This window comes from Thermobia domestica, chromosome 3, assembly GCF_964235325.1.
Source record: "Thermobia domestica chromosome 3, izTheDome1.hap1.1, whole genome shotgun sequence".
Classification (NCBI taxonomy): Eukaryota; Metazoa; Arthropoda; class Insecta; order Zygentoma; family Lepismatidae; genus Thermobia; species Thermobia domestica.
The window spans coordinates 170822264-170848658 of record NC_137456.1 but is presented as its reverse complement, the minus strand read 5'-3'; the positions used below and the strand labels follow the sequence as shown (position 1 = coordinate 170848658).

The 26395-nt window shown below is 35.3% G+C and overlaps 1 protein-coding gene across 1 annotated transcript in view; it reads right to left on the bottom strand.

Moving 5' to 3' along the window:
* Positions 1 to 8345: 8345 nt before the first annotated feature.
* The window catches only part of LOC145682022 (cholecystokinin receptor-like), a 439911-nt gene continuing 421861 nt past the window's right edge, over positions 8346 to 26395 (bottom strand). The window contains exon 4 of the mRNA XM_081753626.1: positions 8346 to 9486. Within this exon, the coding sequence (XP_081609752.1) occupies positions 8945 to 9486 (542 nt within the window). The 3' untranslated portion in view covers positions 8346 to 8944. The remainder of the gene's footprint in view (positions 9487 to 26395) is intronic.

Here is a 26395-nt window from a genome sequence, read left to right as displayed (position 1 = left end):
GGATATTCTTCTTAAGAAATCAAACCCTGTGCTATCTGTAAGTAATCTTTTCTTTGAATTTTTGTAGTAACTGTATAAGAAAAATCATGCTTGACTATTGGACTATATGGGTATAATTTTAACTTTTATCCTTTCTATTGCCATTATATGTATCGTCCATTTAACTACTTTTTTTATCAAAATAAAAGTGTACATAAATACAATTATATTGAACTTGATGTATATATGTATATATATATTTCAAAAGAAACTTTTAATTTACAATAATGTTTGTATTCTTCTTATTATTATCTTGATAATCATAATTAATTTAATAAACTGTGTTTAAACATAATGTTGTATCTTGTTATAAAATGGTAAAGAAAGACCAAGTAACCATTAAGATAATGGCCAAATATAACCAGTTGTTTTCCAGTACTGTTGTCGTGCTAATCAATTCTTTCTATCGTGACTGTAATAAATTCAATTTATTTCGTTATAGTTGTGAGTAACGCATATGCATATTAGTAAAAATAGAAAAATGTAATCATGTTTAAATTACGTAGAATGTTTTGGAAAACCTTTCAGAGAAATAGTTTGGCAAATGAAACAATATATCTACCGCTTACCGACCTTTACCTACAGTATTATATCCTTACTTACGTATATAGACTTTGAAATATAAAACCTAACCTCATTTATTACTAACGCTGCTAAATAGAAGTACACAATTTATATCTATCGGCTTCAGGGAAGTATATATAAAAGTAGTTCGTGATCTTGATAAGATTCACTGCGGGCATTTTTTTAAATACTGCGTTTAAAAGAAAAATTTGAAAACTTTGCATATTGATATTTAAAGAAAAAATACGCTTTGAAGTTACATTAAATATTATGATACTTAAGTATATTAATTTATATACCTTAATATCCATAATTTAACATATTATGAAAACTATTTAGTAATCTGAAATTCAAAGTCATTATTAGGTTATTCTTATACCTTATTAGGTTATTCTTGTGTTAGTTGTTTAGGGCGAAGCTTGCCATTTATGACAAAAGAAAAAGAGTAGATCTAGTTTTCACCATTCTCTCAATTGTTCCAGATGACATGGCAGCAAAACAATTATGCCATTCCTTAGTTTAGAAAAAGTATTTGTCGTGGTCATTTATAAGTAGTTTATTGTAATCCTTATCATGTAGGAATTATTCATATGTGTAATGAAAGACGTTGAAAGAATTGTGAGTAGAAAACTGTTTTGTAAATAGACACATTTTATGGACACGACATCAAACATGAAATGTTAGGATAATATAACTATATCTCAAATTTTACATGAGATAATCTCCCGTACGGGACATTAAAGCTAAAATGAAATTCGGCGAATAAAGAAAAAGAAATGTTTGAATTTAGAATAATAAAAAAAAAAACATTCATTTCCTAGCAGTTAAATGACTAAATAGGAAAAAAAATGGAATATATATGAGGCGTTCATTTTCAAACTGCTGCTTGCTCATATCACATTTCTGTTTCAGAAATTGGAAAGAGCGACTTGGATAAGAGTCGCTTTGGAACTATTTCAGTGAAACACTTTCGAAACTGGACAAGAGAAAGTCTGTAATTGTATTTCTGATTTTCTACAACTATAAAGCATGCATAATAAGAAAGCTATGAAAACGACTGACCTCGTTAAAATTGAGTTTTGGATAACAAGATGCATTTTATAAAGGAACGCCTCATATACAGTATTTAGCGATTAAAAAAAATATCTTGACCGAACAAATATGGAAAAGTTGATTTGAATGCTAGCATATATTATAATGGAATAGGAGCATTATAGACCCAATGAAACTTATATACGCACAAAGAGAGAAAATTTGCAATAGTGGGAGGAAGCCAGGAAAATACAACTGTAATGGGAATTTTGTAAGGTACTATCTTTCTCCAAGTTTAAAGAGATTGTTGATAGTGATCTTCATAAATGGTACGGAATTTCGATCGAATACGGAAGGTTTCAGCAGATCATATTATTCTCGTTGAGAATATGAAATACAAAGTAACAGTATGTAAAGAGTTATGCTAACGAGACACTTTAAATACTTAACATATCGTATTTGATAAATGCAAATGTTAAAAACAGAAGAACAACATAGCATTTGAACTCTAAACATTCGCAACTAGAAAGAGCAAACTAGGGGAATAAACTGACATTGTTTAGCTACTTAACCCTTTTAAATTATGGCTTTTTTGAGGTATTTTGTAGACTTTTATCGTAGTATCATGGTTCATGCCCCGTTTTGTTTCTAGTAAAGCAGTGTTTACAACTGCGTCAGTAAAATTTCTCTAAAGTGTACCAAATGCGGGAAATTTCCGCTGAAATTGGGAAAAAAGGATTTTCATTTTAAAAAATCCCTTTTTTATTGCAAATATCTCCCCTTTGGTATAGGATACGATCATTTGTATGCTAGTGAAAAACCTTTGCTTTATGGTGAAGAGAATGAGATACGAAGAGCGGCCTTGGGATGAATAGGTTTGATGTTACAGCCGATTTACATATTTTCCCTTGATTATACCTTTTTAGTGAATTTATATACTATCATCATCATCATCAAGGCTGTTCATTGTGGAAATACGAATTGTACCTCATTTTCTTTCGCATGAACCAGTCTTTCAAACGGTACCACTCGCATGTCTCTAGCATGTACCATAGTGGAGAAAATTGGCAAAAAAGAGAATTTTTTGTCAAAAAATCCCTTTTTCCCCTCTGGCCGGCCCCATGCTAGAGAAATGTGAGTGGTACCGTTTGAAAGACTGGTTCATGCGAAAGAAAACGAGGTACGTATTATGACTTTAGAATAAATAGTGATAATACTGTAGATAATTTACTAAAGTAGTTGACTAAAAATGTGTAAAAAATGAAAAAAATAAAGAAATCGTGATTTTTTTTACACACGTATGTTGACTCTAGCAACATGAGTCATATCTCATTTTCTTCAACGTAAGGCAGTCTTTCAAATGGTACCACTCAAATTTCGCTATCGTGTACCTGTGAAGAGAAAAATGGGGAAAAGGGAAGGAATGGGGTTCGTCCTTTTTTCCAATTTGGACATTTTCCCACTTCTGGTATACAATAGGGAAATTTGAGTGGTACATTTCGAACGCCTGTCCTATAATGAAACCAACGAGGTACAAACCATGATTCTAGGGTAAATAGTAATGTGTCAGGGATTTTTTGAAAAAACTCAAATATATCTTTTTTAAACCCATCGTCCATATTTGTGACGTCACAGCCCCCAGACAGAGCACGCGAGACTGCAAAAAATATGTCTACCTGAAAAATTAATATTTTGAATATTTTCTTCCTTAGGTACTAATGCCTTCATCAACAATGACTTTTGGTCAGTTCTTAAAGATGCGTTTAGGATATCTATGTTATCAACAGTGAAGTGAACAAATTTATTTCCTTGAAGATTGGAAGGTATGACAAGTCATGTAATATTATCCACATATTGCAGTATCCTTTCTGCTAATACTGTATCCAGCTTCTGCAGCTTATAATAGCTGATTACATGGCATGCTTTGTGGAAAAGCTCCACCAGAGCTTATTTCTGTTAGCTTGGTGAAGAGTTGACGCAAGACCAATATGTTTTGCAGTCAGTTGCTTTCCCTTGCTTACATAATAAACAATATCTTGCGCAATGCTTAGGATGCGATCAATACCATCAACAATGATGACACATTCATCATTACCACTTCCATGATCCAGTACATCCATTCCTCCAAATATGATTCCTAGAAACATTACAAGACTCTCAGAGACTAAATCGGAAACACTTTCTCGTCCAATATGAACACACTGTGACATTGAATGCTTTTTATGTTGGTTCGTATTTTCAAGGCTATATGAATGAAGGAAGGAACTAGTTATCATCAGTCTTACAAGTGGGAATGATGTCTCCTCTTCTCTGTTCAATTCTTTGTGTACATCATAAGACATACAAGCATATTGAGATGGAACCAGATGTATGGACTTTGTTTCAACGTCAGTTTTTCCTCTAGGTATGGAGATTGCTCTATCCCAAAGTTCTGACTGCAAATGGTCTTTAAATGATGAGGGTTGGCTTATATAGCTAAAAGATATGGAAGTTGAAGAGGGATCTGTCAATTCAATGTAACGTCCGCATACATCGTTTAGTTCCAGAATATCTCCTCTGTTTATGTGTCATTGTATTTCCTGAAGAAGCCACACCATTGGTATATCACAAAGTTACTTTTGCATCAGTTTTCTGAGATTCTCTGTAGTATGACTTAAGACAAGTAGAATGATATTTTCACTCTGTGGCAATTGCATCATTTACTCCTCATAACTGGACTTACAATGTATTATGAGTTTTTGCTTTTTGCAGGATTTTGTCACTAACGGAAAATGTGGTAATGTTAAGTAACTTGTCCTTTCTTTATTTCCGGCAAAATAAACACTTTTTTAAAATCTAAAAGCTGAATATTACTTCTTAACGTTCGTGAAGAAGATGGTGTACTATAATTGTTGCCCACACTCTCACTATTCTTTCTTCCGATTGATCTCCCCTAACTTGTTGATGATCCGCTTTGAAGCAAATCAAACTTACGCTGCATACGATCAATTTTCTGCTCATACATAAAGTCAGAATAACAAGAATGATGCCATAGAACACTATCATCCGTATTTTCTGCAATTACGTTCTCAATGTATTCAATAACATTTTAATTTGATACATTCCAAAACCTTCAATCCATATACAGCACACTCCTTCACTTTCAATAATCCATCATCGCTGGAGAGCTCCTTCGTGTTTAAGTGATCAGCGTACGCGCCTTTTGCGTGCGAAACCGGGTTTGACTTCAGTAGGAGTTCATGTGGTAAGGATTCCACGTTAATCAGAAGGCCCACATCTCATATAGCCTCGCTGCTGAAAGGGACGTTAAACTCAAAATAAATCACTCCATCGTCGCTGGCCACTATTATATGTTCATTATTTGCTACTTGACAAAATATACATTTATCCGGATCATATGTATCTGGAAATTTATCTTTTATGCTACAGGCTCCATTACGATAATTTACAGCGGCAAGATAGCTACTATGATGTTATTCAAGACTACTTGAAAAATATATTGAAAAGCAAGTTGTTATAATTCAAAGATTCATAGGGGAATGCGTTTAGCATAATACTGGAAAAAAGTATTTAGAATGTGCGGACAGAAACTTTATAGAGAAAAGTTTCTACAGTACATAGTAGAACCGATTGGCAATCCTGACATTTCTGATGAAGCATCATAAACATGTTAAAAATAACTCATATATTAATAAAAGAAACAACAAACTACGATTTCAAAACAATTTTGTGATAATAATCTAGTGTTTCCTTCATAATAAACACTAATGCTTGGCAACACTGTAAAAGCGCCCTACATGTCGGATAATTTGGCAACCCCTTTTTTATCACATCCAAAGATGTCAATAGTCTTTAAAAAATAGTTGCATTTAATTCGACAAAAATGCCGTTAGCATATTTATTTTGCCTCTTTTCTGAAAATTTGACTAGTCTAATTCTTTACATTGTTATTAGTGGAAAAATAGCACTAAGCTCGTATTTATTAGATAGTAAACAAGCAGTAATGACAGATGAAGATTCACCTGAATTGATATATTTACAACAAATGTACCGCAGGTACTGTACTTGGTCTTCTCTTGTACTTATTTTATATTTACTCACGATCTTCCAAAAGATATAAACCACGCAAAATATCATGTATACGGATAATACGTCGAACTTCATAACTCGTAAATTCATCAAGTATTCCACAATCATTAACAAATTTAAATTATGACTTGCAGTACAGCGAGCTGTGGTTGAAAGAAATACACTCGAAATCAACCTGAATAAATCTTAAACTATTTTCATTGGATCCAAGGGAATTATGTTAAGAACGTAGTTTTATGATATACTAATCGCATCCGTAAATAACGTGTATTACTTACAGTTGATAAAGTAAAAAAAAAAGGCTTTTTTTAAAAATGCATTTTATCTAGGAAAGTCACGTTGATTATGTGTGCAGAAAAGATTTCGTCTCATTTATTTCATAAGTAAACGAAAAATCTACTGATTGCCTTAAAGAAGATACTAATAGAAAGCTTAGTGCTTTCTAGAATATAACATTGCAATTTGGATTATTTAGACTTGTCGAACATCTATCAAATACCTCAAAGAATTTAAAATGCATATGTCCGTCATATATTTAATTTGAAATGTTCAGATCATTTAACCATCTAATGATCATTTAAGCCATCTAATGGTCATTTGAAATGTTCAGATCATTTAATCCAGATCATGTTGGGAAAGCTAAATTGGATGAAATCGAAGGTAGGACGTTGATAGCACATAGTTACAATTTTATTTAAGATGTTAGCAAAAGAGATAAAAACCATAATATATTTTGTTGCGTTTTCAAAATCAGCAGGAATCTCATCAACGAAACATCAGGAATAGTGAAACATCATTATTTTCTATGCTGAGGAATGAAAGTAGTACTCTGTCAAATTCTTTCACTCTGACAGCGATAAAATTGCTGATTGACCTTCTGGACGATGTTCGAAAGTCAATCTCGATGGCTGTGTTTAAATATCAATTCAAAAACAACTACTGTTTCATACGCATCAGTGCAACTAAGCAAATTAATACATATTACGGCATGTATTCTATTTAACATATTGGTAATACTTTTATCATGATTTTTTCGTTTGTATTTTTAAATGATTTTTTATTATAAACACGATATATTTTCAATATGTTCTTGGTATGCTCTATATTCTTTTCTTTTCTACTTTCTCGTTATGTATTAGAGCGAGTGGAAGATGAGGCACAAGTTTTAACACGTCCTTATTATACTGAAATTGAAATATTGTGGTTACCAGAATTTACCTTTTCTCAATAATTTATACAAATAAAAATCTCCAACAGCAAATTATGCTTTTGACACTTAATGCATATCAAATTTCAAACAAGTATGCTCTATATTAAGAACTTCTAGAATGTATCAATATACAGTGGATGGACAAAAAATCTAAAAGCACTTCTTACAGGACACGTAAGTTTGGCCCTCCACTGTACAACACTGTTGTGGTTGGCGATTGTTTTTTGTTTTCAATGTGTCATGTGGGCCTTCCTCTTCCGTCAGAAGTAACCAGTTCACGTGTAAGTGTCGTGGTGTGAAAGTGGTGCGGTAAAATGGGCGACCTGACAGACTTCCAAAGAGGCATGATCGTTGGTGCCCGTCTGGTTGGAGCTTCAGTGGCAACAGTGGCGAACATTGTGGAGGTATCGAAAGGCACTGTGTCCAATGTCACGAGGGCATACACAATTCATGGGCAAACAACGTCGGCATAGCACAACAGTGGTCGAAAGACAATCCTGTCAGATAGGAACCGGAGGGCATTAAAACGGATTGTGGCAGCTATAAAGAAGACCACTGCAATGAAAATTACGTCTGAACTCAATTCTGGTCTACAGAACCCGGTTTCGTGGAAAACAGTGTGACAGGAACTTCATAAAATGAAAATTCATGGCAGGGCCGCTATTGCCAAATCCCTGGCCACAGCAGTAAATGCGAAGAGGTGTATCCAGTGGTGCAAGGAGCACAAGGCGTGGACTCATGAGCATTGGAAACACGTAATGTGGTCCGATGATTCGACCTTCGCCTTGTTTCCAACAACTGGTCGTGTTTACGTATGGAGAACACCGTCACAGGCCTATGATGCAGACTTTCTGCTCCCAACTGTAAAGCATGAATGTGGTTATGTTACAGTATGGGCAGTGATATCGTGGTTTTCTGCAGGTCCCATAGCTTTGTATGGAATGATGAATACTAAGTCGTATGAGTCCATTTTGGGGGACCAGATTCTACTAATGGCCCAAATATTGTTCCCTGATGGTGATTGCATCTACCAAGATGATTTGGCTCCTTTACGCTGCAAAAACAGTGAAATCATGGTTTGAGGAGCATGATCAGGACTATTACACCTCCCCTGGGTCCCGCAATCACCAGATCTGAACATCATTGAGCCATTCTGGTCTGTGTTAGAAAGGCGTGTTTGGTCTCATTACCCTCCACCAGCATCCCTTTGGAATTGGAGCATGTTTTGGAGGAACAATGGTACAAAACTCCACATAACACGATTCAGGAGCCGTATACATCTATTCCACGTCGGATCCAAGCTGTTTTGGACGAAAGAGGAGGCCCCACACCATACTAGGTATGATTTTCACACTTTTGCAAGAGTTTTAGATTTTTTGTCCAAACCCTGTTGATATTACACTGAAAACATCAATGTAACAACAATGTTCAAGTTCCATTATTTTAAAATCATGACTATTATTAAAACACATTTATATTACGTGTTCGCTTCCAGAAAGACATTTTATTACTGTAAATTTTCTTGTACATACACGTTCCTATCAGTGAACTTTAATTTACGCTCCGAATATTCGCATATGCCCTTTCTATATCAAAACATTAAAAATAATACGTAAATCATGCAAATTAATCTCTCTCGTTACCAATAATCATGCAACACTCAGTTTTCCAATACTTGTCCTTTTATCTATAAAATTTCATAAAATACATTCTTGCTCATTATTAGCAACATAGTTAAAACAATTACTGATATATCAACCGTTTAATATTTGAAAGATGTTCAAAGTATATTGTGAAGATTGCGATAAACATTAAGTATATATATTAATAAACAATATACTTCCAAAATTAAAATCGAAAGAATCTTTCAGTCTTCAATATATACCCTGTTGAATAATCAGATAACTTTTCAGAATCACTGGGCTTTGTCAAAAGTTCGAGAGGTATTTCATTGTTGATTAACGACGAAGGAGAGGATTCAAATCCGGGAGATTGAACCAAGTCCTGTCGTCACTGTTCTCTCGTAGTAGCAGCTCCACTGTGATATGTAGCCTCGCAGAAGCTGGTTCCGTTGGTTGAATATCTGTTCAAGCGAAGCCTGCGGCATCCAAAAAGATGCAGGAAAGCTTTTCGAAAACTAGAATTCATAAAACAATATGTAATGGGATTACAACAACTAGAAGAATAAGCCAACAGTTGGAAGAAGCTTATCCCTTTATATCCAAGACCATAGTAAACAATGGTGTGGTCGAAAAGTGCGATCGTATTGATAACATACAAAGGAGTCCAACAAATAAAGAATTCTAATACAACCACAAACAACATCTGTATAACCCTTTTCTTGCTTAACAAATTTTTTTCTACGTTGCTTCGGCGTAGCGTTGTTGCACCGCTGAAGAAATTGCGCTGTCTTTTCTGACTCTGATTATCTGATCCGCTCCTCGTTCGACCAACAACCTTTGGGGAACTATGACTACGGCAGCTACTACTTGAACACCTTGTACATGGAGCACCATTGGCGTTCAGGTAAACTTCCATTCCATTACAACAACCTATAAGAAAAAGAAAAGAAACAGTTTAGGGACGTAAGCCTAATGTGGAAAATACAAAATACAATTTACTAATAGCATTAACTAGTGTTACTTCCGGTGTCCAGCCCGCTTACATTTCATTCTGGTTTTACGCCGTAACAATATTTTCACTTTCTTTTGTGTGTTCTAACCTCATTACAGTATTGTAAAGTATAATTTGAGTAAACTAGACTGGGTATAAAAAGTCGCGTCACGTCGTAAGTTCGTACACATATAAGGTACGAGTTTCTTTTCAAATCATTCTTACGGTAGATCCAACAGTAACGAAATGAATCAACCGATGGAAAAACTAAAAATCCTATCAAAGTGTTCAGATTCGCAATATTTACCTTCCAATAAAGTGTTGTCGATCAAAATAGCAAACATATATCTAAACTACTATCAACCTATCTTTCCCAACCCTCCAAGAAAGTAATGCCTATAATCAAACCATAACCAAGGAGTAACCGAGCGGTTAGCATTACTTCAAAGTCGTGAATCCTGGGCTCGAGTTAGGATGGCTGAATTTTTCTTGCACTATACAAATGCTGAGATGGTGCCTATAGTACAAAGTCTGATCACTTCCTCTCAATTTCATTCCCATGATTGGAATTATTATTGTATATTATTAATTCCAATGTTAATTCGACTCAAGGCGGTAATTGGAAATATTTGAAATAAATTAGAAGACCTTAGTTGTATATTTCTTACATCTGATTTCTATCAGCTAAATACGATCATTATTTTCAAACAAGGACGAAAAGGATACAGACTTGGTCTCTCTTAAGTCTCGTATCCAACTTAGTTTTACTGTGTTAAGACGTATTTCCAATTTTCCTTCTTCTACAGGGTTTTTTATTACAAGAGACTTAGGTTCTGTACTTTTAATGCCTCTGTAAATTTTGACATCACGTTTTCGTTTTCTTTTTCATTTTTCAAATCAGAAATCGATTCTATTTGTGCTTGTATTTGAAATTAATTAAGGTAATATTGCTAAGAGATAATCCTCTCTTTGTAAACATTTCCTTAAATTAGACACAGATCCCAAAAAGTATACTTTTCTGTTTCAAAACTTCACAAACCAATAAGCTAATTTGTGTCATCATGATCAGAGGAGGCTTATACTTTCGCTCTTTGCACATTTATGTCATTATCGTCTCCTTCGTCCCGCAAGTTTTACTATTAAGCTGGTACATCTTTTATTTCTTTTGGTTTATAAATGTGTTCGAATTGTCTTGCTTGTCTTCATAGTGGCAAATTTTCGTGAAGATGTATTTTTAGTATATGTCTACAACTAATGGATATGTAATCTTCAGGAGTTTAAAGTACTTTCTGTTGGTTTTCATTGAAAAAAATAGTTAGGGAAAAGAAATGATTAAGATTTTACGCACAATATTTAGAAAAGAAACATTTTTTGTAATAAAGAACATATTTTCGCACAATAAAATATATTCATTAAAATACGGAAATATACAAGCCAAAGCTAAAGATCAATTCAGTATAACAAAAGAATTCTCAATGTGGGTAGCATCCTCGATTTGAAAATAAAATAAAATATGATTATTTTAAATAATTATTTTCATGTATTTCTATGTATGTCTGATAAACCTTAGGCTATTTTCTTAGATTTTTTCTGCTTATTGTTCTTATGTAATTATAAATCAAATAAATCAAACTTTATTTGAGTTGTAAATGAAACTAACACTTTGGGGCCTTCCGTAAGTGAGACAAAGGGGTAATTACCTTACATTCTGCCCATAGATAAAAAAGTAACAATTTTACTACTTCTAATTCATTGCTGAAATCCAAAGCACTTGGATATGAACCCAAGACATGTTTATGGCTGTACTATTTATGTCGCGAAATGAACTCAGATTGTCATCAATGAGCTCATAAGAATAATTCTGTAGTTTATAACCAGCATAATGTTTAATATGGTGGAGCTTAGTTATAAAATTCATGTGAAACAGAAATGAATTTTTTTATTAAGATCTAAGCTGACCTCAAATATTAAAACTCTAAGCCTGCGTGTCCTATATTCAACAAAATAACACGCTGGGCGTCAAAGAGTTTCCGCGAGTGAATGCCCCGATAATTTATTATGTAGATGCTTGACGACAATTTTTGGGGTGGCCAAGTAAATATTCGAACTGGATAGATCTCCCATTGGTGCGCCTCTGGTACAGACAAAACACAAATATATTATTTTCAAAAAGTATGGTTTTAGGAGTCCGAACCTTGAACTCCGTCAGTAGGCCTACCCTCCTGTTATTATCTTGTATTAACATATTATTATTATTATTTCATTATATATCCTGTTGGAGTATGTATGTATGTTCTTTCAGCTTCTTACATGTAACCTTTACATGTTTATTAACCTTCCATTGGCATATTTCATATTTTCTTGCATCTTTCCGTTTTCCCATCAAATATGATAATAATAATAATTAAACCAAATGTTTCCACGAATATTGTGGTAATTATCGCATTGATCTGTCACTTTTCATGCGAGCACTAACAGTAGGATTTCAGAGATAAAACAATTTAAATCGTAATTATACATCAACCATTTTCTATCTAACTGAAAAAGAAATAAGTGCAATTACATTCTATATTGCTAATTTCGGACAAAGTAGACCACATTAAGAATATGCTATATTTATTACTGACTTGAAATATTTATTGATTCATAGTTTGTGTACAGGGAACAGTTACGACAACAAAAGGTGTATACATATATAGGGTAAAAGCACATGTGGCCATCACTTCAAGATTGAAAACTTACTCTTTGTCTCTTCTGTGATCATCGTGAATCTGTCATAGCTGTACTATAGATGGAAAGATACAGATGGTGATCAGAAAAATGGAAACACCTGTAGTTGGCAACACGTCAGATGTATGGGTTGGCAGTGGTGTCGTGGTGCCCGCAGCGCCGGACAGCTGGTGGTGGTTTGTTAGGTCCGTCTCCATACTACGCCAGGCGCAGTAGATCAGCAGTGTCCAGTGGCTGCAGCAGACGGAGGTAGTGTAAAATTAAAGACCTCTCAGATTTTCAAAGAGGGCAAATTGTTGGTGCGCGGTTATGTGGTGTGAGTGTGACGGCAGTGGCTACTGTGTTAGGTGTGTCGCGTGGGACAGTGTCGAAGGTGATGACGGCCTACACAACAGACGGGAAAACCACATCGGGGAAGCGGAACAGTGGGCGGAAAAAAATCATGAGTGACAGGTCACGTCGGGTATTAAAGCGCATTGTCACGCAGAACCGTAGTGCCACTGTGCAGGAAGTGACGGAGGAACTCAATCAGCACCTCCCCCACCCTGTTTCGACAATCATAGTCCGCCGCGAATTACATGACATGAACTTACGGGGTCGTGTTGCACGGGTCAAACCGCTGATCAGGGACCATAACGCTTTCGCACGCCTAAAATGGTGCCGCGACCATGCAACTTGGACCGTTGAGGACTGGAAACGTGTGATATGGTCGGATGAGTCATCCTTCACCATATTCCCAACCACGAGCCGTGTTTATGTGTGGAGAACGCCCAAAGAAGCTTATGATCTGCAGTGTCTCCGCCCAACTGTGAAACATGGCGGCAGCTTGGTGATGCTGTGGACCGCCATATCATGGTTTTCAAAGGGTCCTGTCACACTTAGCGGACAAATCACTGCCAACGATAATGTCGCAATTTTAGGAGACCACTTGCATCCTATGATTCGGATGTTGTTCCCGGACAATGACGGCATCTTCCAGGATGATAATGCACCCATTCACACAGCTGGCGTTGTTGCAGCGTGGTTTGAGGAACATCGGGTTGAAGTTCAAGACCTCCTCTGGTCCGCCCAATTCCCAGATCCCAACATAATTGAACATCTGTGGTCCGTCTTGGAAACACGACTCCGGCGACGATTTCCACCTCCATCCTCTCTCACAGAACTGGCCGATGCCCTGCACGAGGAATGGTGTAAAATTCCACTTGCTACCATTCACGGCCTGTATGCCTCCATCCCACGTCACATCAAGGCTGTTCTGAAGGCGATAGGTGGCCCGACACCATATTAATCTGGTAAGTTGCAATTTCGTTCAGGTGTTTCCATTTTTCTGATCACCATCTTTACATTGATCCTCCCTATACATGACCAAATATTTAGACATCAAAGTCGAACAGTCGTTGGAAGAACATTACATTTTTAAAACCTTTGTAATGAACCAGTAGTCCTCACCTCAAAATCTAAATGTTCAAATAGTCGTCAGGGATTTGTACAGCCCCTAAGCGCCCTAATTCCATTATTTGGGGTCCAGGTCATTTGCGGTTGTGAGAACGCCTAGACAGATGCGATCCAACTTACACGTAACTTTTCTCGGCACTGACAGCAGTTGGTAGCACTGAGTCAAGTCTTTATGCAAATAAAATTGTAAATAGATGACGCACGAAACATTTCTCCATTCTGAGATCAATCTCTCTGGTTCAGAGCGTGTTGTCCAGTGAACATCATATGTTAAACTCACTATTGCTGTGTATGTAATGTGTTTTCATTATATACTGTATAATCAACGAAATAAAAACACTGATCACATATGAATCAGAAAATGCTTGAAAGTAGCTGAAAATGTCAAATCTAGAACAATTGCTGGAAATAACTTTGCAAACGATTGCAGCCGTTGAGAGACCTCCAATTATCCTCATCACAACATCGTCTTCTTTCCGGAGGAGAGAAGATCTTCCTTACACACTGAGTATGCATTGATATTGAAATTGAAACTAGAAATCTTGAAAAAGCTTCAGCCTCGCCGGAACTCGAACCCGGTCCACCAAATAGAAGTTCAATGCGCTACCCACTCAACCACTGCGCCATTTAAACTTCCACGAAAACTAATAACTAGTTAAAGTCGTTTCATGGAAAAATATAAACAAGATACTCAATATAACCAAAACAAACAAGTATAAACAAAATATAAATAAAAACTTAAATAAGAATTTGTTTGACTCAAAAACAAATTATATACACGTTCCTCAATGAGGAAAACATCACGAAACGTTATTCAAGTTGAGGCTACGCCATTGGCAGAGCCATAACTTGTGGAGGAGGGAGCAACTGCCCCCAGAGAAGCTCCCCGCCGTTCGAGGGGGCCCATTTTAAGACAAAATTTTCTTACTCCATATACGATAGGAACATGAAATTAGAAATGAAACATCAATTAGGGTCGCTACGTTACATAAATAAAACAGGATACACAAGGTAAATAGAACAAAAATCAGTCTTCGACCCATTTCAGTAAAAATGGTCTACTATTAGGGGCTCTTGAAATAATATTTATTCGTAGGGCTTTGAGATTTATCAATGTTGTCCCCTTAATAATATTGTCATGTATGGAATGGACCCAGGGAGTAACTAACGGAACCGCACACCATACCGTGCGGGAGGGCCCACAGGATCCGGGAGGACCATAAAGATTAAGAGAAATTTGGAAAGAGGGGACCCAAGAATCAGAATAACAACTTTTTCTAGGGGGCCCAAATAAACTTATTAATGCTTGCCCCCTTCAGAAAAAATCTAAGTTACGGCGCTGGTCATCGGTTGCAGGAATTGTCCCGATTTACATTACATTTCGTCTTTTACGTAACTTCTAGTTTCCAAAGAAGAAAAGACGACAGAAATTATTTTCGCATTCCTTAAATTGCATCAACACGTGTAGAAATAGACAGTTCTATGTTTATGTTCCATAACTACTAGCTTAATTTCTTATGTTCATATGAGGAATTTCTGGCGAATTGAGGCTACATGATCATGAGGCGCAATCCATTAGGGGTTCTAATTCCTCTGAAGAGCAAGGTCGGAATTTTAGCTGTCCTCAGTATTTCTGTGTTCGTGTTCTTGTAGTGTTTGGAATACGTCGAAAGCACATGAGGTGCAAGTGGCGAACTATATTCCGGTTGGGGCGATTTGTTGAAAAAGAAATGTGAAAACAAGAAACTCCCATTGCAGCTACCTGGGTTCAAATCCCGTAGTAGCAATTAATAATTTTTCTGAATGGGAAGATAATGTTTTTGTGATTGGTTTTCTAATTATGTCATTTCTTCTTCTTCTTCTTCTTCTTCTTCTTATTATTATTATTATTATTATTATTATTATTATTATTATTATTATTATTATTATTATTATTATTATTATTATTATTATTATTATTACCACAGAAGGAAAGAAAGAGTAACATAGTCGAAGGTATTCATAGGAGGAGAAAAGATATAGAGTATGTCAGATGATTCTTAGGTTTACACATGAACGCAATAATATTATTACGTTTATGGATTTATAGATAGAATTATCATTTTATGACAACAAGAAAGGGAACATAAAGATTTGTTAGCTGATAACAGTAATGCATTTTGATTCGCCCTTCTTCTAGGTAGAAAGGTATTGTGACATCTGAAATAAAATTATTTCCGTGACTAGTGTTGTAAATTCGATCACAATTTGCAAGTTGTGCACAGCTACGAACAATTCCTTGGAACTCATTTTTGGCCCATACTACAGCAGTAAGGACGTGTTTAGCCCTTATTAATTCATCAATTCTTGTCCAAATACGTTACTTGCCAGACGGTTACGAATGAAGTTGATACGGATTATGTAATTTTGTGTTGTTGGCATTTCACCCTTGAAGGAGGTCGCCTCAACTCTTAGACCCAGAGAAATTGAGTAGTTTTAATTTTACTATAGATCAGAAGTTCAGTTTTGTAGAGTTTAAAAATTTACTGAATTGCCAAACCCGTAATCGAACTCGCGTCCCCAACAATAAGAAACTAACGTTTAAGCCACTACTCTAAGACAATACTGTTCTCGGAGAAGGAAAAATGGAGCTGTAGGGACACTTTTATCATTCCAGTGTAATAATGCTGAAACTTTCTGATTTCAGTCATGACAAAATAGTAAAGTATTATGCAGAAAGAATAGTCCAGAGAAGTCAACTTTAAATTGAAAATTCATATGTAGGGAGGCGCTGCCATATGCTCTCGCCTCGGGCCCTGATTTTTCACGGCACAGCATTGGATAGATACCAATATTTATTGGAATCTGGAGTTTCAGGGCATAGGATTATTTAAGTTAATTAATTTATCGAGCCTTCCTAAGTACCTTGTTTCCTATTTTTACGCGTTTTACTCACTTTTACTGTTTTTCCACTAACTCTTTTGGAAGAGGTAGATAAACACAGAAACATTGAGGAGAGTAAAAATCACAAACACTATTCGCGCGTTCTTCCCTTGCCTGAAATACAACAACAAAATATGGAGAACATGCAATTTTTGGTCTTCCATCTTCTATGTGATGTCAGTCTGTAAATCCAAACCAAACAAACAGCAATACTACTACACAAAACGCTCAACATGCTAGCTATTCATGACATAACTATTGCATGATCCGAATAAGTCCAGTATATTGACAAATCATCATTTGTTATATTTTACCGAAATAAGTCATGACATTTTTGACAACCTGATACTTTAAATGTTGTTAATACGCAAAGTTCATTGATCTTATCACTTATTCACACTTTTATGATCATCACAACCTTTAGGGAACTTTCTGCAGATACAGAAAGGTGAAATGTACTGTCCAGGCTTGGTGTAGCATGCAAGTAAACAAATAAAAAGCAACAGGATGATATTTCGCTCCACGAAGTCCCCTTCAATTGAGTGTGATGTTTATTCAACAAAAAGACTTAAATCCAATCAGAATATTCATAAATATAAAATATGTAGCCAAGTCTCGTCTTAATAATAATAATAATAATAATAATAATAATAATAATAATAATAATAATAATAATAATAAAGAAATAACAGAATTACAATATCAATTTCGTAAACAATATCTTCCAATCAAGAAAAAATAATAAATCCTGCACCGGGATTCGAACCTGGGTGACTATAATGGCTGTTTTCTGCTCCCACACTTTGCCATCAATTCCTCATACAAAGGTAAGAAATTAAACAAGTAGTTATGTTAGATAACCATAGTACACACTATTTCTATACGTGTTGATACAATTCAGAGATTGTGAAAATAATTCTATCGTCTTTTCTTATTTGGAAACTAGAAGCTAAACAAGAATTGTAGGGATGGTCACGAGCGAGTTCGAGCGAGTTTTCACTCAAACTCGACTCGACTCAAAACAGACATCTTTGAGCTCGAGTCGAGAATTCAACTCGAAAAATGGCCTCCAACTTGACTCAAATTTGTCTCGAGTTTCGATTCGAGTCGAGTCAAAACGAAGAAAATCGAGCCAAGTGCTGCGTGTAGTTTCTAGTAGCCTACATAAACAGTATAATTATTATCAATGATGCTACCACTACTACCACTACTACTTCTGCTTATTATTATTATTATTATTATTATTATTACTTTTACTATGGATCCGTATAGTAAAACTGCAAATTTACTTTAATGAAAAAGAGTTATGAAAATTCAAATATTCCTTGGAAAAGGTTTGAAATCACGCCAAAAAGTAATTTCATTACTAGAACGTTGTCCTAGATTACTCGGCCACGAGGGCCGGCAGTGGTTTGCCTTAATTTTAGCTATATATAGGTCATGACTCTTGATGTCCTACCTGTATCGGCCAATAAGATCAGAAGATATCTGAAATTCATGGAATCTCGTGCACACCAAGGTCTGCGGGGCCGTTAGTTACTCTGTGGTCCCATTCCATACATGGCAAAATTATTACGGCGAGAATATTGATATATCTCAAAGCCATACGAATAAATATTACTCAAATGGGTCCACGACTCGTTTTTGTGCTATTTACTTTTTGTGTGCTGTTTTGTTTATGTAATGAAGGGACCCTATTTGATGCTTCATTTCTAATTTCATGTTCCTATCGTATATGGAGTAAGAAAATTTTGTCTGAAAATTGGCCCCCTCGAACGGCGGGGAGCTTCTCTGGAAGCAGTTGCCCCCCACAAGTTACGGCTCTGCCGATAGCGTAGGCTCAACTTGAAGAATATTTCGTGATGCTTTCTTCATTGAGCAACGTGTATATAACTTGTTTTTCAATTAAACACGGAAATCTTGAGTAAGTCATTAAGACACTCACTCAAGCATTAGTATCTAGCTTATATTTTTATTTAAATTTTGTTTATATTTGTTTGTTTTTGTTATATTTGAGTATCTTTTTATATTTTTGCATGAAACTATTTTAACTAGTTATTAGCTTTGGTGAAAGGTTAAGTGGCGCGGTAGGTGAGTGGTTAGCACATTGAACTTGTGTTCGATAGACCCAGGTTCGAATCCTGGCGAAGCTGAAAGTTTTTCAAGTGTTTCTGTGTCAATTTCAATGTCAATGCATTCTCAGTATGATAATCAGGATCTTCTCTTCCCTAGAAAGAAAAAGATATTGGAGTGAGGAGAATTGGGGAAGGTCTCTCAATGGAGGCAATCATTTACAAAGTTATTTCCAGCAATTGTTCTAGATTTGATATTTTCAGCTACTTTCAACCATTTTCTGATTTATATGTGATCAGTGATTTTATTTCTTTGAATATACAGTATGTAATGAAAAAATACATTACATACACAGCAATAGTGAGATTAACATATGATGTGCATTGGACAACACGCTCTGAACCAGAAAGATTGATTTCAGAATGGAGAAATGTTTCGTGCATCATCTATTTACAATTTTACTTGCATAAAGACTTGACTCAGTGCTTCCAACTGCTGTCAGTTCCGAGAAAAGTTACGTGTAAGTTCGGTTTCATCTATCTAGGCGTTCTCACTACTGCAAAAGATCTGGACCCCAAGTAATGGAATTAGAGCGCTTAGGGGGGAATTACTTTTGTGGCTGGCTGTACCAGTGTTCGTTACTCATATAACTTCATATAATTTCGATATTAATATTATTTACAACCTTAATATTTATCAGTTTAAGTTAAGAATAGAGTATAAAGTAGTAAGCTTAATAACTGTTGAACTACATCACTTTTGGCATTCGCGAAACAAAATAAAAAGGTTTTTACGTATTTTTAAAGTAATTTCAGAAAGAAAAATGTTAACTGAATTCAAAAGTCAAGTATCACCTTAGCTTTAAGACAATAATAATGTTTGTACATACGTTTCAAAAACAATTTAAAAATTTGAAAGTTTAATTATATATCCTCTTAAGTTTAAGAATACAACATACAATACTAAGATTAATATCAATATACGAGTACAAGCACTCAAGCATGAAAATAAAAATGTATCTACCTATATTGTATTTACATGTGCGATAGTTATTACTCAGCTTTTTTTTTTTTTTTTTTTTTTTTTTTTTTTTTTTTTTTTTTTTTTTTTTTAAGTAACTCACGATCAGGCCTACGGATGCGCATGAGACTTGAGGTTATCTCCTCTCAAAAATTCACCATGAAGGTTGTGTCGTATCGAATTTTGTGTCTGTTTCCATTGGAAGATCTGTCTTCTCTCGAATTTCGTAACGAAAATTCTGTCTTTTCTTGGCTCGTGCACATCCGTAATCAGGCCTGTAGGCAAAAGCTCATTTCGGAGGAGATTCGATAGCGCTTTGCGAAATGCGGATTTAGATATCGATAATCGATATCGAGAAAGTATCGAAAATTGTTCGAAGTATCGATATATCGAAATAAACCAATATCAAAATATTGAAAATATAAAAATGTCAAAAATACCGAAAATATCAATCTATCGATCAAAAATTTCGATATTGATATTTTGGTATTTGAAAACACCAATCGATCGATTGAACTAAGCTCCAACTGATACCATCTTTAAAATTAATGTTAAATTTGCTATCTAATTTTCTATAAGTAGTATATTTTCGGGGGGACCTCGACCCCATGGACCAACCCCTTCCTAAGTCTTTGGTCATAATCCACCGCATCAGGGTGCAACGATCATGTAAAATCATGACAATCGAAGTGGTAGAAGACTGATTGGAGAGTAAAAAAAAGGAATTATACTGCTGGCCACTAGATCACTCATTAATTTGAAATAAAATACAGGTTAATTAAATTTGAATTACTCTAATTGTTTTGCAAACTCATGACATTATTTCACTTTATTCTCCCCCACCGCTTTTCTAGTGGGACGAATTTCCTCCAAAAGTATTTAGTGAGGCGAATTTCCCCCGTCTCTGTAGGATTTCGCACTCTGGTTGTAACTAGCGGGAGAACAAGATTCACAGTTTTAATAAAGCGGTCGAAAGTTGAATTAGCAGTGGTCATTCCTGACGATTATTGGTACGTTTAATATACAAAGTATGATCCAGTAGTCATCAGGTGTGGCGAACTTTAGTAAAACTACGTACAATGCGACCCATTAACTCATAAAATTACTCGTAGATATAAACTCTGGCACGGCAAACGCATTCTAGAGATATTAAATCTAAGGTTCAATCTACTTCGCTTACGCTTTGACACAAGCGAACACTGTTCTCTACATTGTTTCATCACACACTTCGCTACTTTTCCCCAAAGCATTCCTCTACCAAGGGTTCTAGTATTACATGCCACGTGCATTTGTGAGAAAGAGTGTAACGAAGCTAGCAGCGTTTATCTGAACTTTTAATCTAATGTACTTTTCTGATTTTAAGGATTTTAGTGTGTAAACGACGAATACTGGTGCAGTGACGACCACTGATGCTTTTATTCTATACATGTTCTACTTACTTTTTACGCTTGAATACCACAGTTGCGTCTCGGTGGTACATCTGCCGATTCTTGAATAGTCAATGCAACGCCTTCTAACATCTTTTGAATATCTTGGAAAGGATGTTCACTTGTTTTGAAATGAAATGAAATGAAATCTTTCAGTTTAACGTCCAGCGACAATGCCCTTTGGGCTAACGGAGACGAGTGATTAATGCAAGTGAGTGATGATAGAAGAATTGGTGGAATGAGCATGAGTTAGGAAACGGGAGTACCACGAAAAAATCCACTGACAAGATGTTGTCCACCATAAAAGTGCTTGGTTGTGGGTCGAACCAGAAACCCCACGCACTTGAGGTGAGCTCTCTACACCTGATCTCTTTTTTTGAGGTTGATGAAACAGCTTCTTTTAGGTTGGTTCGAATTAAGTATCTGCTTAGAAATTCAGTCAGAAAACAATATAAAGACAGATTATGGCCATTTGTGTAAACTTAAAACTTAGCGCAGATCCAGCAAAGAGGCTGAGATACCAAGACAATTAGAAGGCGGTACGTTGTTGAATAGGGTCGTATGAAATTGTACCATCTAGAACACAAAAGTAAGTGTGATTTTCTTTACTATTATGAACTGGAGCATTCTGCACAACAAGCCAAAAAAAAAAAAAAAAAAGGAAAGAAAAAAACAGTGGATTTAAGCGAAGAATGGTCAATGTACACTGAAACTTGAAAGTAACTTTTTCGTTCTTTCTTCAACAAAATAAATATAAACAATACAGTATTCATACTTCATCCTTATTCTGGAAAATGTATATATATCTGGTGTTCTAAAAAAATGGCGACCACGGACTACAGAACATTACTATAGAAGTCAAAACAAAGCATTATATACACACATATATATATATATATATATATATATATATATATATATATATATATATATATATATATATATATATATATATATATATATATATCTGCCAATCTATCAAATAGTTACATCGACTCTTTTCAAGTGACAAAGTCGATAGACGTTGACACTAACACCACGTATTATCTTGATAGATTTGTAGATTTAACTCTTTCACGTATTCGTAGAGCAATTATACTGGTTATAAGTAGGGCTAGGAAGTTGTAGACCTAAAAAATGCCTAAAAAGGATCTATAAAAGGACCTAAAATATCTTTAAAAAAGCACCTAAAAACTGGAAATAAAGACTATAAAATAAGACCCAATTTATTTAGAATTATATATTTAATGAATATAATGCTCAAGAAATACAAGCTTCTGGTAGATTAACGGTCTATCCCCCTTCCACAAACTGAAGTTCAAACTAAAATAAGAAAACTTCCCACCCTCACCCCCTTGCTGGAGGACATTGGTATGCCTCCTTATCTGGCTTGTGATTTTTGCAGATCTGGTCATATGAGTCTAGTCGTTGAAGAATGTCTTATAGTTTGAATTTTCTTTACCAAAGAAAAGATGTTTAGGAGATGGTGATAGTAATTCGAGTTAATGGCCAGTAAATTTATCGTCGAAAGATGAAGTGCAAAAAAAAAAAAAAAAAAAACGTTAAGACCTATAAAAAGCTTTAGAAAAGACCAATAAAGAAAAACGGCGAAAAAGGCAAAAATGGACAAATAAAGTCCACCATTTTCTGGCTTACAATGATCCAAAATGAACATATATTACGTTAAGCCTCGTCTTCGTGCACTCGTAAAAAAGAGGATTTTTCCTCAACTTCCGGGCCCTAGTTACAGGTCAATCTGGGACGTTGCTACATAGTGAAATATTTGATTCCCCATAGCGGCTGAAGGAAGCTCCGGAGGGTATACTATCGTATTATATCTTCGCTTTATTTTGACCTGAAGAATGGTGCTCTGTTGTCAGTGGGTACCATATTGTGGTCTTAGTTTGAGAAGGTTCTAAATAACATATTTGTCAAAATTGAGTTATATACAGTACGTAACACTAGATTTTGAGCTTTATCCAAATATATGACTTTTATTGTTGTAACTTGAAAAATAGAGTGTCCACTAATTTGACAAGGTTCTAACTGCTTCTGACTCTATTACAGTATTGAGTTTAACAAGGTTCGAACTGCAGCTTGGAAAGCTGTAAGTTACGGAAGTATTCCTCCTTTTTTATAATTTACGTGTATACTTTCTATGTAACTTCCCTTACATTAAAGAGATAATTAAAATGTATGATTTATTCTTTTAAATTACGTTGAGAAGTAAATAATATTTTCTTCCACATTTTTTATATATATATATATATTTTTGGTACCTGAACACACTATTTTGTTTCACTTCTTGAACCGTGCTATATAAAAATAACTAAATTGGTAAATCGTACATGTTAAACCGGATTGATGAAAGTTTAACATAAGATTACTTGTAGCAAGACTTTAAACTCTGCAGGGTACATGTGAGGATTTACTGCCATCTATTGGTGTAAAATATACAAAATTTAAACTTGGTCTTCGCAATTTAATGTGAGTTCAGGATTATGAAGAGGAATCATGCGAAAATGGAGACGAAACTAAAAATCCAAAAACAACGAAAGCTAAATCTTGTTAGAAGTATTCTTTTCATTACTTCTTCAGTGTTAAAGGAGGAAAGATTCAACTGTGCAAAACATTTTATTTGTCGACTGTCCACATTTCCAAAAACAAAACCCTGTGTGTACTGCATACAAAACCAAAACTATGAATACAAACACATCTATTGTAGACAACGGCGCCGACTTTCCAAAATGTAAGTGGATGCATTTCAATGGCGGGATGTGTTATATGTTTTCAGGGAAGTTTCGATATTTGATTGATTTATTTTTAGTTAAAATCTTTTATGAACACTGTCACAAAGGGCTGTGTTGTGATAAAGTAAACTATACAGCTACTATAAGGATAAGTTAGGGCTGCCCTAACTCAGTCGGTAACACATCTGACTTCAACGTAAGAGAAACGGGTTCAAACCCGGCTCCAAGCACCCACAAAATTATTTGCGTGGTTCCCGAAGCCCCAGAGCACCCACGAAGTTGGCGCTCATGAATGTGGGTCAAAGAGGATAAAACAATAATGGTCATCGGAAGCCATAGGGTGAAGTAGATTTTTGCAAAGGAACACATAAAATATTTCCCAACAGTGGCATCCCACCACTGCCGAGCTGATACCAGTGAATTATACCTAGAACATCATCTGAACCTTGCAAAAATATATGATCTCTACATTGAAATGTGCCAGAATGAAAACAAAACACCAATTAAGAAATCAATGAACTGCCGAATAATTGGAACAGAGTTTAACTTAGATTTTAATTTGCCAAAAAGTGACAGATGCGATGTGTGCGAGGCGTGCGCAAGGGAGAGAACAGAGAAAAAGTGAAAAAGAAAAACAAAAAGATCTTCCAGTCCTTGCCTTCGATTTGCAAAACGCTATAACATGTTCTCACTCATATATATTTTATAAGAGAAAGTTAAATGTTTAAAACTTGACCGCATACTTTACCCTAACGAAAAAAGTGTATCATGTTATCTGGAACGAAACAATGGCAAGATGTGTAGGAAATGGCATTGCGAGTCCTCTTAGGAGAATATTGGACACCGTGCTCAAAGAAAATGAGATCACGAATCTGATTTCTTGGTCCGATTCCTGTGTACCACAAAACCGTAATTCCATATATCATATACAGTTTTGGACATTTTGAGAGGAAATCCGAACATCAATTCTGTTTCAATGAAATGCTCTCTTCCAATACATTCCTGTATTCAGGAAGTAGACCTCGTACACGGTGGAATTATTGAAAAATTAATAAATAAGACGGACTTTTACTCGCTTTTGGGTATCGTAAGAATATTGAAAAGTATAGACCTTCACAGCACATATCTTGTTCAGATGAGGCCGAGACTTTGTTACTTATTTATGAGATTTTATGAGATTTTAAAGACTTTGTTACGACAGCAAACTTCTAAATTACAAAACCATTCGTTCACTCAAGATGCTAACTTGACGTTTACTCAAGAATTCAATATCGTATTGTTCAAATTAAGCAGGGGCGGATCCAGGACAGACTTCTGGGGCGGGGACGGTGGATTGTAATACTACTACTTAGAGTAACTTTTAAGAGCTCCAAACTCTGGGATGGGTTTTATTTATATATAAAATAAGAAAGTTTTCTCTTCTGGGGGAGGGGGCAATCGCCCCAAAATCAACCTATGACACGGTACGAGCCTGTTAATGCAGCAAATATCAAATTTCTAGGAACTCCAAGACGAGAGTCTAAAGTGTCATATTTCAGCAGTTGTTTGAGTGTTTTTAATACCAAACCAAAGCAACAAAAGCATTGTTTGAGGTTTACAGAATTAATGAAAAAGACATTAAAGAGTTCCTTCTATTAATGCCCCTGGAAGATAGTGAGTATTATACTGCACTGTTAAACTTGTAACTAGTGTTCCACACACATGTCATGTAATTAAAATATACATAGTTAATCTTCTGAATTGGAGTTACACACTTCTCGTCCTAAATCATGCCTGTTTTCTTAGTCATTTTGGTTTGACAAGTTTTAAGTGCAGTTAGAACCTTGTGCCTCTGAAAATGATCGTTTCAGTAATACAAGGTTCTAACTACATTTTAGTGATAGTTCAAAACAAAAAAGTAAATCCCTATTTGCAACGTCAAATATTTAAATGTAAACTTTGTGGGCAGTTAATCATTGAGTAAAAACATCATAATTCGTTTATAAATAAAACAACTATAGCCTATTAAAACTTCAAACGCGTTTTTCTCAAAATATAGTCACGTGCAGTTAGAACCTTATCAAACCAAGGCCACGATATATATATATACATGCTTGCTTTTATTCTTATATATATACAGGGTGTTTCAAAACACCTACACCGTTTGGGAGGTGATTCCTGACACCAAGATAAGAGATAAAGTATAGTCCAACTTGGGTGCACGAATGCTTCCTTACAGAGCTATACGCTGACGAAAACATGAAAAAAATGAACTTTAAAGCTCCATAGCTCCAAAATTAAGGGACATACCGTAGTTGGGTCAAGAATTCACTTAGCAACTAATATGTGCCCTATCCAAAAATACATGTTTCAGAATCGTAATGTACCCACTAATGTAAACAGGGAGTTTGGCTACGGGCATATCATTTGACGTACTCACCAACTCCTCTATAAAAGTTGTTATGGAAGTACCGTAGGATTCTGAAATATGG